This window comes from Podarcis muralis, chromosome 10, assembly GCF_964188315.1.
Source record: "Podarcis muralis chromosome 10, rPodMur119.hap1.1, whole genome shotgun sequence".
NCBI lineage: Eukaryota > Metazoa > Chordata > Lepidosauria > Squamata > Lacertidae > Podarcis > Podarcis muralis.
The window spans coordinates 9,291,488-9,305,612 of NC_135664.1; the positions used below are offsets into that span (position 1 = coordinate 9,291,488).

Genomic DNA, 14,125 nt, shown 5'->3' on the forward strand with positions numbered 1-14,125 from the left:
CCTGTTGCATCCTTCTCAGCCACCCCCCAAGCTGGCATGCCCCCCCCAACTGCTGCAGTGGGCAGAGGTCACTATGGTGCTGTGCCCCGCCCATGGCCCCACTACCACGCTACACCACTGCTCTAAACAGGCTTATTCCTCCTAGAATGGAAATTGCTCTTATTCTAGGAATAAAAAGCTCCCGGCCCCCACGGTGTGCCCTGATGCGGGTGTGCTGCTGATGTTGCCTGCCCCGGGCGCAGGCAGGAAATGCTCTGCCTCTGATTCAGGGACAGGTTTAAGGTAAGAATTTTAAGGAAGTTCTTCACTATCTCTGTAAAGAGTGTTTGTCTAAAACAATGTTGGTACCTTATTAGAGTAACAGCTTCTTCTCCAGAGCGATCTCGGCCCTGAATGGGAAGCCTGAACTTTGAAAGTCATCTAATCTTCCTTGCTGTATTATACTGTATTGCTTTAATTAGTGTTTTTATAGTTGTTTTGATTTTGTGTGGAGTGCCCTACCTGGGTGGATGGAGCAGCCAAGTAATTTCGTTGTCCCCGAGAGGGGGCAATGACAATAAAGATATTATTATTATTATTATTATTATTATTATTATTATTATTATTATTATTATTAAGCTATACCTTTCATTGAGGGGAAGTGTTCTAGCTTTCCCTCCAAATGTGCCTCATTCTTACTTTAATCCTCTGGGTAATGGATAAATGTTAACATGGTTTCTCCTTGCCACATCTTGCTGCTGGCTACTATTAAGAAGTGAATGCCCCATGCAGATAATAGCAGACCTCTCAAGTGTTCTGACAGGGAGACTCTTAAGTTTTAAAACCACCCCAAAATTGGATCATATTTATTGATGGAAGTTGCTACAGCTGTCAGTGGTCCTAGCGATGATGACTGATGTGCCTCCACTGTCAGAGGCAGGCGTTGTACTCAGTTTCTGCCTGTGTGCTTTTCATAGGCATCTGGTTGGCCACTGTGAGAACAGGAAGCTGCACTAGATGGTCTGCTCCAGCATGGCTTTTCTTATGTTCTTACAGTTTGCTAGTTTGAATGTAGCTGCAAGCTACGGTTTGTGCTATACAGTGGTACCTTGGTTTATAACTTAATCCTGTCCGGAAGTCCGTTCTTAAACCAAGGCATGCTTTCCCATAGCAGCGGGGGACTCAATTTACAAATAGAAGAAGCGAAACATGTTCTGCTTCCAAGGCAAAGTTCACAAACCAAAACACCTACTTCCGGGTTTGCAGCGTTCTTCATCCAAGTTGTTCGTAAACTAAGCCAGGCATCCCCAAAACTTGGCCCTCCAGCTGTTTTGGGACTACAGTTCCTATCATCCCTGACCACTGGTCCTGTTAGCTAGGGATGATGGGAATTGTAGTCCCAAAACAGCTGGAGGGCTGAGTTTGGGGATGCCTGAACTAAGCTGTTCTTAAACCAAGGTACCACTGTATTGTATTGCTGAGGTTGAAGGCAGTGTGTGAACATGGAGAACAGTAAAAATAATCTTTAGTTCAGGGCAACTGGCAGTTCATCAGCCAGTACAAAAGCTAGTTGGACTGATGAAGCAGAGTACTCTCGTTTGTTGGCCCCAATATACATGGCAATGAAGGCGGAGATCACTTTCTTTAATAATCTCTTCCAATGTGACTCTTTCTGTTTAAGATCTTTAGTAGTGATTTTTAAAAACAGAACGGTAACATGATCTTTTCTTTCATGAATAGGAACCTTTTGGACCGAGACACGTTTTCAAAATCTGATCCAAGTAAGTATAACATTTATTTGTTAATGAAACTTTCAATTTCCTATTCACCTCTCACAATATTTTCTTTTAAATTAAAATGAATTATGCAAGGGGCTGGAAGAAAGGTTAATTAGCCAGTAATCCTTACTTATAATTTTTGGTACTGGTTCTTGTGTAAGTAAATCAGTGCCCTGGTACTATAAAGCCAGGGCTACAATGAAGCCAACCTTGCATCCTTCTGATATGGTTTTTCCTTTACCACTAACACTGAATAATTCTTTTGAGTGATGGATGCATAAATAAAAACTGAATATTTGCTAAATGAAGAGTTTAACATAGTTTCTGTTTGGAAGATCAAGGAAAATAATTAAAGAAAGCCTTGTTCTCTTCATTGCTAGTAGATGTGCATATGCACTTTTCTTGGGCACGGTAAACTAACTAGAAGAGCCAACCTTTAATACCAGAATATTAAATGTCTAGAAGACAAGGAGATATTTCCTCCATTGTTCTTAAATGGTTTCCCAGTTAGGATGATGCTGGTGAAAGAAATGTCTTTTAAAAAAAAGTATGGTAACTTCAGCTGATAGGGCTAAAATATTTTGTAGCTGTTAAACTTGAAACAGGTTTCCTTCTACTTATAGTTTCTTAGATCTGATGTATATGGTCAGGAATAACAGCTAGACTGTTTGACATAGTATTCAAGTGAGACAGTGTTTGAATGCTGGATCTTATTGTGAAGTTTCATTAAACATGAAGCACGATCTCAGATGGCTTATACCTCCTAAATGGACTTGGATGTCTTATGTAATATTTTAATGTTTGCCTAATATCTGTAGCATTATAGCTTTGAGTATTAGTTGTAATGGAAAAGTTAAACAGAATATATGAAATTGATCACATTCTTCTTTTTCGTCCCCACAGTCTGTGTTTTGTATACCCAAGGTATGGGAAATAAGGAATGGAGAGAGGTAAAGCTTTTTGCTGTTGCATTTATATATGTATATATATGCAATATATATATTGTTGCATGACACCCCAATCTCAGAGCAGTGCGAGATTACTAGTAACCGTAGTAATCTTACCCAGGGTTCATGTTTGCTTTGGAATGAGGTACAGAAGAGACTGTGGTTCCATTATGATGTATGGTTTATTTACATATCTATACAACCTGAGCCTGCAATGGAGGGGATCACAGCATTAACACCCCAAGAGGGTCTTACTTCCTCCATAGTGATAGCCTTGAACTCAAACAGAAATTGAACATTGCTCTGTCTGGCTTCCCAGCTTCTAGCTCAGGGGCCAGCAAACTTTTTCAGCAGGGGGCCAGTCCACTGTCCCTCAGACCTTGTAGGGGGCCAGACTATTTTTTTTGGGGGGGGGATGAATGAATTCCTATGCCCCACAAATAACCCAGAGATGCATTTTAAATAAAAGCACACATTCTGCTCATGTAAAAACACCAGGCAGGCCCCACAAATAACCCAGAGATGCATTTTAAATAAAAGGGCACATTCTACTCATGTAAAAACATGCTGATTCCCAGACCGTTTGCGGGCCAAATTTAGAAGGCGATTGGGCTGGATCTGGCCCCTGGGCCTTAGTTTGCCTACCCATGTTCTAGCTCATATCACTCAACTCTCAATTCTACCCTTTGTCTTTCAAACTCCCAGGCAGTTCAGGGAGGGAGCCCACCCATTTGCCCTCTGGTGCCTTTGTTCCCTTCACAGCACATTACCTAGGCTAGCACAGTACCAGGAAGCTAGCCTGGCTATTCCAGGAATTAGAAGGGGGGCTAGGTTTACACCCCCCCCCCCCGAAAAATCCTCACAGTATATAGCAGTACTTTGTTGTTCTGGTAGAAGGAAAAGCTTGTAGCTTCGTTTAAAAAAAAAAAAAGATAGCTCCAGGTTGTTAATATAGAGACTTGGGGTCACATTTTTTAAAGAGCAATGCATACTGGGCTCATTCACACATCACACAGTAACATAAGTAATGATTTAACATGAATGTGCTTAACTCACCTGTTTTGCTCTTCTCTGATAATATGTGGGGGGAACAAACCATGATTCCTGACATTAGTATTAATGCAGAGATTTTGGATACAGATTAACTATGATCTGTAAAGAGGAATTGTTCTTGGCTTAATATGGTTTGTTTCTTAGACGTTCTAGTAGGGAGGAGCAAAGCAGGTGAGATTGGTATGTATGGATTACCTTGATGTGTGAATGAAGGTACTCTTTTCCCAATCCTTGTTATATTACCATAATATAAGTTTGCTTCTTGCAAGTCATGTTTATTTACTCTGAAGTAAGACCCATTGACTGCAGCACAAATAAATACTTGCAGGTACAAATGTGTATCATATTTTCTTTTTCAAAATATTAATGGTTTCCAAGGGTAAAGCCTCAGTTGTAAAATTCAGCAAGATGCCTGAAGGTATTATTTCAAAGCCTTCCAATTTGGAGTTCCAGAAATATTAGTATCAGCTGTAAATTTATTCATTGGCTATATTTCTTAGGCTCCCATTGATCCACCTAAGAGCTTGGATTTGCAGGATCTCTGGCAATGACTTAGATTAATTACATTTTCTGTACTGGCTGAAAAAGCCAGTCCTGGATTGTCAGGACCTGTCAATGGATAGTTGATCTATAAATGCAGGGAGGTAATATCTGACACTCGGCTTCCATTTGCTTTGTGGCGCTATTTATTTATTTATTTAGAGCACTTGTATGCTGCTCTTCAGCCAAAAAGTCTCTCAGGAGCGGCTTACAAGAAATCGAAACAAGACACTCCCTAGACACTCCGCAGGTTTACATTCAAATAAAAAAATAAAAATACAACACACAAGGGGAAAGGAACAAAGCTCAGACTCCAGTTTCTAGACAGTTGTTGCTATATTGACCAGCTGGCATAGTTCAGAAGCAAGAGGTATTGTATCCCCGTCCGAGTCCCATTGCCAAGCAAGCAGGGGCTAGGAGTCGCCAAGGAACACTTGTCTGAGAGCAGAATCCATATACAAAGTCAGACAGTTAGAGGTTAGGGAATCCAGATGACCACAGAGCCAAGGGTCCAGTCCAGGGATCCAGATAGCAAGCAGCAAGGTAGAGCCAGGAACCACAAGTATTGTTTCCAGCATTTGACTGTTACTGAGAGCTCTGTTTAAGAAGGCCAGAGCCAGCTGGCTCCCATCAGTGCCTTCTCCTCTTGTGTCCTTGAAGGCTGATCATCTGCAGGTAGAGTCACTTCCCCTTCAGACTGCTGTTCAGCAGGCAAAAGCTACACTAGGTGCTTGATGGAGCTGGGCCTCAAGCAAAGCAGATGCAATGAACCCTGCTTCATCTCTCTCCCAGTGAGGCAGTCTGATGAAATGGCTGCCCCCAGATGACAGTTGAGGGAGAAGAGGCCTGATTTGTAGTCATAGCTTTAAGCACCTGTCTAGAATCGGTGCTGGAGGAGACTCTTGAGAGTCCCATGGACTGCAAGAAGATCAGACGCATCCATTCTTAAGGAAATTAGCCCTGACATCGTGAAGCTGAGGCTCCAATACTTTGGCCACCTCATGAGAAGAGAAGACTCCCTGGAAAAGACACTGATGTTGGGAAAGATGGAGGGCACAAGGAGAAGGGGACGACAGAGGACGAGGTGGTTGGACAAGTGTTCTCGAAGCTACCAACATGAGTTTGACCAAACTGCGGGAGGCAGTGGAAGACAGGAGTGCCTGGTGTGCTCTGGTCCATGGGGTCATGAAGGGTTGGACACGACTGAACGACTAAACAACAACAAGAATCTGTGACAACTGATGTTACTATTACTTGCCAGAGCTTTCTATCCCTTTGATGCCAAATTCCATATTTTTGGAGGCTACAGAAACACATCTCCTTAAAATGTTGGACTTCATGACTTGTATTGTAGTAGCCTCTTAGTCAGCGCCATAGCCTTAACCCATACAATATTAGGAATATAGGAAGCTGCCTTAAATAAAGTCAGACAATTGGTCCATCTAGCTTTCTACCCTGATTGACAGCAGCTTCCTAGGGTCTTATACAGGGAACATTCCCATTCGTACATGGAGATGCTGCCAATTGAACTTGGAGCCCACTGCATGCAAAGATGTTCTATCACTGAGCTGTGGGCCGGCCCTTCCTTGGTATATTGATTTTAGGTTTTTGCAGATGCTCCCATTTAGATTGTTCCTGATTCTGACCTTCTTGGTTCTTATGGAGAAGATAAATTGTCCACTTTGAAATCTTCCTTTTAGCAATTAAAGTGTTCTGGCAGATTTAGAAGTTTTGTTTGTGTGCTGTTTAAAAACAAATACAAGTAAAATGTTGTTAATTGGCAGTTTGCTTAGAATCTCAGAGGAAAAGATTGCTTAATAGTGTCTGCTAGTTATGACGCCCTGTCCTGCATCAGCTGCCAATTCCAGATTCTGAGCAAATTAGCAGAAATGGTTCTTTCCATCTATTACTAAAGATTTTCTTTAACTCTTCACTTGTTCTGAAGCTTTACATCATGTTTCATGGCTCAAACAATGGTTTAGTTTTTAATTATTTTTATATATAACCTCTGAAAATTTATATGGGAAATGAATATGATGTATATACCATCTTTCTGGAAAATTTATAAAATGCAGCGTTTATTGCAATACTTTACTTTAGGATATCTGCTACATATTTTGGAAAATAGTTTGTCTGTTTGATTTCTGTTTGGCACCTCTTAAGATATTGTAAACAAATATTGCATGATGGCTCCTGAGATCTTAAGTAAAATAAATATTGGTGAAAATTACATTCATTGGGTGTTGAATATTCTCAGGCTAGGAGCTGCTTTTAGCTAGGTCTCTTTCCCTGCCAAATGAAAACCTTATATTTCTTCATTTTTATTTTTATTTTGTCTTGTGTGTGCGTATGTGCTTACCATATGTAGTTTTTATTGATATACTTCCCACAACTTCTTATTTTACAGTTTGGGAGAACCGAAGTAATTGACAATACTTTGAACCCAGATTTTGTGAGAAAGTTTATATTGGATTACTTTTTTGAAGAGAGACAGAACCTGCGATTTGACTTGTAAGTTTATTTATATACTTTGGGGTTTGATTATATTATGACAGTATATCTGATCTACAAGAATAGTTAATGAAGTGGAATTTTAAAACATTTTGACATTAGATTGTATCTTAATGTAGTGGTAAAACATGTTTCCAGTTAATTCACTACAGCAAACTATTTTGTTTCAAATTCAGCTAATGGATCTACAGTTTTCATTGGTTTAATTATTATTTTACACTATGGTTACTAAAGCCGGTCAGCTTCGAGGAAACTTTTAGCAACCTTGTTAAAACACTTTTTCCAGATTGCCCATCCACTCGTTAGGCCTCACCAGCACTATAACGGAAGACCTTTGTTGAAGCCTCTGCTTCAAGTTCTGCTGACCTATTTAAGTGCAGGTCTGTTTTTGCTGTTCATTTTTCCTGGAATCTTCCCCTGGCTCTCCTACCAGACATTTCCTGCCTAGCATTCCAAACAGCACATCACTTCTTCTCCATCAGTGCTATAGAAAGGTTCTCCACTTGTCTCTTCAGCTTAAGGCAAGTGAGTCAGCTATCCCAGCAATCCTCTGGCCACCAAGCCACTCTGCCATCCTTTCAGGTCTTCTTTCTTCCTCTTTGATCCTCTTCCACTTCTGTTGCCTTCTCCTGGCTGTCCATCACAATCGCCAGTCATGGACCCTCCAACCATATAGGCAGCTCCTAGCCATATATACACTTATTCTGGCCACACTAGTCCAACCCCAGCCAAATTCAAAACTTGTACCCACCAATCAGAACATGCGGAACTTCTGTTCTTTTGCATACTGAGAGTTCCATCACCACTCCCACCCCAAGCATTAAGGGTTAAGGTTCTGCATTGACAGTTAAATTGACATTCACCTGAACATACATAGAGAGTTCCGCCATCAGACACATTACAGTGTACATTACACGATACCTGCTAAAACCCAGTTTTAACCAGCAAGATGATGTCACTGTTTTACATGGGTATTTGAGTTTATAAGTAGATTAAAATATTTTGTTCTTTTTCACTTTAGGTATGATGTGGATTCAAAGAGTCCAAATTTATCGAAACATGTAAGTGCTACTTTATTTTAACCTTAAGTGTTTCCATATCTCATGTACACATTTTATATATTTTAAGCTCTAATTATCCCTGACTGTAATTTTTGCATCTCATTGCCATTTAACACCCACCTTACAATTTTGTCCTTTATATACATGCCACTTACGATTTCACTTCATGCATCTGATGAAGTGAGCTTGAGTCCATGAAAGCTTATACCATACCATTTGTTAGTCTTTAAGATACTACTCTAAATATTTTTGCTGCAGTATACTAACAAAAGTGGACAACATTCAAGACAGTTGTCAATCTTCCCAGGAGTGGACATCAGCACCATTGTTTGTTCCACAACCACCATCAACAAGGTGGCCTCAGGAGAAAGTTAGCTGGTATTCCCAGCCCCTGCTAAACTCAGGAAATTATAAGTTTGCTCAAATTCTGATCCTTCACTGAACATAGAGATTGTAGGGAGTCTGTCCCCCAATATTCACACCAGTACATGAAGATGAAAGAAACATTTTCCTCCTGCACTTCTCACAATTATTGTTGCAGCTTATCATAGTTAAGATAGTTCTGGATCCAAACTGCATGACAAGCTTTGGTTCATGAAAAGCAAAAGGTTCCAGACTTGCCCAGGTTAAGGTGCAATGCTCACTTAAGCATGTTGCTATAATTATGAACCATAATTGATCAGTGTGTCCAAATAAAGCCTTTAATTCTATCTAAATACTGCATTTCTCATATCCATAAGCTTACTAAGTGAAAAGTGGGGATGGCGCTGTGGGACTTAGCTTTATCATTTTCATAATAATTTTTCAGGACTTCTTGGGACAAGTTTTCTGTACGCTTGGAGAGATTGTCGGATCGCAAGGAAGCAGATTAGAAAAGTCAATCATGTAAGTGTATTCTTTTCAAAGAAACTGATGCTAAACGGCCTATATCCTTCCCACTAGCTACTGATCCTGCCTTTGGGTCTGGCAGATCCTTGTGTTCTCTGGTATTCGACAAATAAAAATTCTAGACAGGGAATACTGTCAAGGCATGTCATTTTTTATTCACTGTTGGATGTTCTGAATTTGTGTGGTGCTGTTTTAAAGTACATTATAGCACTGTCTTCAATTCAGGTGAATTGCTTTTTCATCATTCCATCATTATATAGCCTGAAATTGTAGTCACCATAAAAATCGAGATAATTAGTTCTATCAATAGGAAATTTGACATGGAAAATCCACTTTTTGGAGGTATAATCTAAGCAAATGATACCGTTTATGAACTTGGCTTGTTTCAACAAACCATAGTTAAGATTAACCACAGTTGGTCTGGTTTCAGAATAGAACGACAATCTGCAGTCAATCTAACACAGAAGCAAAAGCTTATGATCTCTTCCTTGCAGCCATATCTAAGAAGCAAACAGTGAGGGGAGCTTGTGAGCTGAAGGCTTATTGTTGGCGATTCTCATGACTCAAAACTATGGGGTTAACATTCCATCAAAGCAAGACCATTGGCTGCAATCTTTTTTCCTTTTGCCTAAAACATAATTATGTCAAATGCAAAAATATGCATTTAGCTACCTCAGTAAAACTTCATTATATAGCCTTGTTACAAGTTCCCATTTTAAATCAGTCACTGAACTAAAGGCAATATTAAAACTCACATCTATTTGGCAGATTGAAGCTTCCCTGGTGGAACCTGCTTTCCAAAGCAAAAATGGCCATTGGCGGCGCAAGCAGTCTGCAGAAGTGTGTATTTGTAGATGGGGAAAAGGAAGCTCCTGTGTGTGTTTGCATGTGGCTGCATAGTGCTGCATGTGTTTGCATTTCCCTAAAATGACTCTCTGGGAACGATGCAGCATTGTGACATAGCTTTGTTCCCATTGGGACATTTTATAAGAATTAAGAAAGCTGATTGCATTAAGAATTACAGCTGTGCCACCACTTGAAGCAGCAGTGAAACTTTTTATAAGAAAGGGAGAGAGAAAATGCAAAACTCCTGCCACTTCATCTTATGGTAACCCTTCCTGCTCCCTATGAAATTAACTAGAAATTTTATCCCCTTCCCCAAAGCCTGTTAAATAAACCTCCACCCGCCACTTCCATGAGAGGTGAATGGCTTTGTGAAAATAGAGGGCATTTCTGGCCCAGCTTTGGGCATGCTCCTTTGCATGGTGCTGTACATATTTGCATAGTGTTTGTGTGCGGCATGCTTTTGCATGTTGCTGCATATTCTCCTCGGTTTGCATGTGACACGCTGCTATATGTAGCTATGTGAGTGCCACACTCCTGCAAATCTTTGCATGTAGTTTGCTGCTCTGTGGGTGCTCTGCTGCTGTGCCTGTTTGTTTGAGGCATTTTCCTGCATGAATTTGTGTGTCCTGTGTTGCAGACCTTTTTTGCATGTGGAATACTGCTTCATGTTACTGTGTGTGCTTGTATGTAGAATACTGCTAAGTGTATTTGCAGGTGATATGCCACTGTGTGTGTAGAATTACTATGCATGTTTACATTTGATGTGCCTCTGCTTATGTGTGCATGGAGTGTGCAGTCGTGTGCTGCGGACTTTACATGGGCCGTGCTTAATAGGTAGTATGCTCCTGAGTGTGTAATGTGATGCTATTTGCATGTGATGTGCCTTTTCATAGCTGTATGTGTTTGAGAGAGCGAGTGAGTGAGTGAGTGGAGCAGCCCCGACTTCACAATATATTCTGTCTTGCCTTTGCCCACTTCCTCTAACATTCTGCTTTACAGTGGTACCTCGGGTTACATACGCTTCAGGTTACATATGCTTCAGGTTACAGAGTCCGCTAACCCAGAAATATTACCTCGGATTAAGAACTTTGCTTCAGAATGAGAACAGAAATCATGCAGCAGCGGTGCAGCAGCAGCAGGAGGCCCCATTAGCTTAAGTGGTGCTTCAGGTTAAGAACAGTTTCAGGTTAAGAACAGACCTCAGGAACGAATTAAGTTCTTAACCCGAGGTACCACTGTACAACTCGTTTGATACTTCCTCCCTATTCACTTGATTTGCAGTCTGTAACAGTGGACTACATTTCAGGGTTGGTGACAGCCACTTTGCCAGCTATAGCCCCTCTCCCCCACTGGAGCTAAACCTCAGTGCGCTATGTTGTCTGGCTTTGGGGGACAAACTATGAAGGTGATAAAAGCAGGAATAATGTGCAGGCGACAGTAAAAATGGCCTTAACTTACAGATTACTCAGATGTATGAAACATTTCCTGTATTTTCACATAGTATAAATGCTGAGTATTACAGGCTAAAAAGCCAAGTTTAATCTTTTAATTAAGTTTTGCACTCCCCAGTTATGTGAGTTTTCTGGAAAACATATAGGAAATTTTTCTGATGCCCTAGAAAGTGATCTAATTTAGCATGTTTATTTTACTTATATTTAGTAAACAAAGCCGAAAATGTTGAATCTGTCAAGCATGCCAAATATTTATTTACAGTTGACACCAATTTGTTGTTACTAATGAATGGGAGATATGGAATTTTATTGGTGGAAAAATAATGCACCAAATTTTTTTCCATCATCACTGATAATCTCACATTTTGTGCTCGCTTGCAACATAACACCCATAAACCAGTATTTCCCTTGGTCTTTTAGCCCCAATCATAATCTTCTGCATGTTGTGGGAACACCAGAAGTGAAGTCACTATGGTGCAGTGATACACTGATCCTCCACTTCCCCTATTAGTTAAGGAGAATGGCATATATTAGTACCAAAGGACTATATATGAGAGCTTGCTCAGGTTGATGGATGGAGAATGCAGAGAGGGAACTCTGGAGAGGAACGAACTGGTGAGTTTGGAATCCTTGTATTTAATTGCTATTACAATGTTGTTTTGTTACAGAGGAATTCCTGGGAAGAAATGTGGCACGATAATAATGACAGCAGAGGAGCTCAACTGCTGCCGGGTAAGTTAATATTTTGGTTTTCTTTTGTCAAAGTATATTGTTTGTCTATAGAGTACAATTCAAAGTGCTGGTGGTGACCTTTCAAGCCATAAATGGCCTCAGTCCAGTCCAGTATACCTGAAGGAGTGTCTCCACTCCCTCACCTCACACTGAGATCTAGCACTGAGGGCCTTCTGGTGGTTCCCTCAATGCGAGAAATGCAGTTGCAAGGAACCAGGCAGAGGGTCTTCTTGGTAGGGGCATTCACCCTGTGGAACGCCCTCCCATCAGATGCCAAGGAGATAAGTAACTATACAAGCTTTAGAAGACATCTGATGGCAATCCTGCATAGGGAAGTTTTAAAATGTTTAATTATGTTTTTATGTATGTTGGAAGCTGCCCAGAGTGGCTAGGGCAACCCAGTCAGATGGGTAGGTTACCGTTGTTGTTGTTGTTGTTGTTGTTGTTGTTGTTGTTAAGGTACAGTTGTTGTTGTTAGGGTACGGTTGTTGTTGTTGTTGTTAAGGTACATTTGTTGTTGTTGTTGTTAGGGTACAGTTGTTGTTGTTGTTGTTTTGTTGTTGTTGTTGTATTAAATCCATGTTATATTGCTAGACTTTTAAGACTAGCTATTGCATGCTAATACAGTGGTACCTCGGGTTACAGACGCTTCAGGTTAGAGACTCAGCTATCCCAGAAATACTACCTCAGGTTAAGAACTTTGCTTCAGAATGAGAACAGAAATCGCGCAGCGGCAGCCGGAGGCCCCATTAGCTAAAGTTGTACCTCAGGTTAAGAACAGTTTCAGGTTAAGAACGGACCTCCAGAACGAATTAAGTTCTTAACCCGAGGTACCACTGTAATCAGACTTTGAAGTGTAGACATCTTGGCATTTGCTATAGAAGTAGAGCTAATCTTATGCTGCTTTAAATAATTAAATCTATTTTGGAACAACGAAGGACGCAGCCTTATACCAAGTCAGACCATATATCTCAGTAATACTGTCAAACCTCGGTTGTCGAACGTAATCCGTTCCGGAAGACTGTTCACCTTTTGAAATGTTCGACAACCGAGGCACGGCTTCTGATTGGCTGCAAGAGCTTCTTGCACTCAAGCAGAAGCTGCGTTGGACATTCAGGTTCCGAAAAGCTTTCAAAAACCGGAGCATTTACTTGTGGGTTTTTGGCGTTCAGGGACCGAAACATGCAAAAATGGAGCCATTTGAGAACTGAGGTTTGACTGTATTGACACTGATTGGCAGTGGCTGTCCAGGGTTTCATACAGGAGCCTTTGCCAGCCCTACATGAAGATACCACAGATTGTACCTGGGTTATTTTGCATGCAGAACATGTCCTATCTACCACTGAGCTGCAGCTCCTCCTCAAGGAATATTTTGTATTGATGCATAGTCACAGTTTTTATTAGTCTTAAAATTTAACAGGACTGCAATTTATCATTGTTAAACCAAGTATGTATGCATGGATGCTGGAGCTAAATGCAAGGCTCATTGTAATAAAATGGCTACCACATGTAGATAGGTCAAAATCTACATGCTTTTCTTCACGAGTAGCTGCTTTCCTTGTGGATCATTCAGGACCATTTGTTTTGCCTCTGCAATGTTGGCAACAGTGTGGAGAAAACAGCATGGTAGTCACATCCCAAGTTCCTGGTCCTGAATGGATTGTCATACAAAATCAGCAGCCAGTGGATGCAGTTCAAATAGCCTTCAATGTATTAAATTTGTGTCTGAATTACACCAGAGAGGATATGAGCTCACATAAGCAAAATACCTCCCTATACATAAAAACATGTCAGAAAAGGGTTGCTTTATTAATTCTTTTGTTCCCTTTCTATTTATTTCAGCAATTTATATACCATTTAAAGCTGTGGTTTCTAAGTGGTATTTTTTCTGTTGCTACAGTTTTGTGGCATTGTATGCTATTGTATTTACAGTTGTACCTCAGGTTACATATGCTTCAGGTTACATATGCTTCAGGTTGCAGACTCCGCAAACCCAGAAATAGTGCTTCAGGCTAAGAACTTTGCTTCAGGATGAGAACAGAACTCGGGCTCCGGCGGCGCGACAGCAGCAGGAGACCCCATTAGCTAAAGTGGTGCTTCAGGTTAAGTACAGTTTCAGGTTAAGAACGGACCTCCGGAACAAATTAAGTACTTAACCCGAGGTACCACTGTATTTTATATATATTTTAAATTAACTATTATTGGAGGTTGTCAAAGAGCAGAATGAAGAACAAATAAAGAATATCTCCTGTTGTAGAACTAATATGAATTCTAACATGATATTTGGGTAATTGCAGTGGGAGAAGGAACAAGAAATCCTTGCTATCTCTTAATTTGTA

The 14,125-nt window shown here is 40.6% G+C and overlaps 1 protein-coding gene across 3 annotated transcripts in view; it reads left to right on the forward strand.

Annotated features, from left to right (window-relative positions):
- CPNE8 (copine 8) overlaps window positions 1-14,125 on the forward strand; it is a 55,201-nt gene that overhangs the window by 16,448 nt on the left and 24,628 nt on the right. For 2 of the 3 annotated variants that reach the window (XR_013394554.1, XM_028745840.2), the window contains exons 2-8: window positions 1,720-1,760; window positions 2,661-2,707; window positions 6,705-6,808; window positions 7,830-7,869; window positions 8,678-8,754; window positions 9,526-9,597; window positions 11,723-11,786. Coding sequence is in view for 2 of the 3 variants with exons in the window: in XM_028745840.2 (XP_028601673.1) it covers window positions 1,720-1,760; window positions 2,661-2,707; window positions 6,705-6,808; window positions 7,830-7,869; window positions 8,678-8,754; window positions 9,526-9,597; window positions 11,723-11,786 (445 nt within the window). In the remaining variant the exon portion in view is untranslated. The remainder of the gene's footprint in view (window positions 1-1,719; window positions 1,761-2,660; window positions 2,708-6,704; window positions 6,809-7,829; window positions 7,870-8,677; window positions 8,755-9,525; window positions 9,598-11,722; window positions 11,787-14,125) is intronic. The other variant, XM_028745841.2, reaches the window with a different exon arrangement.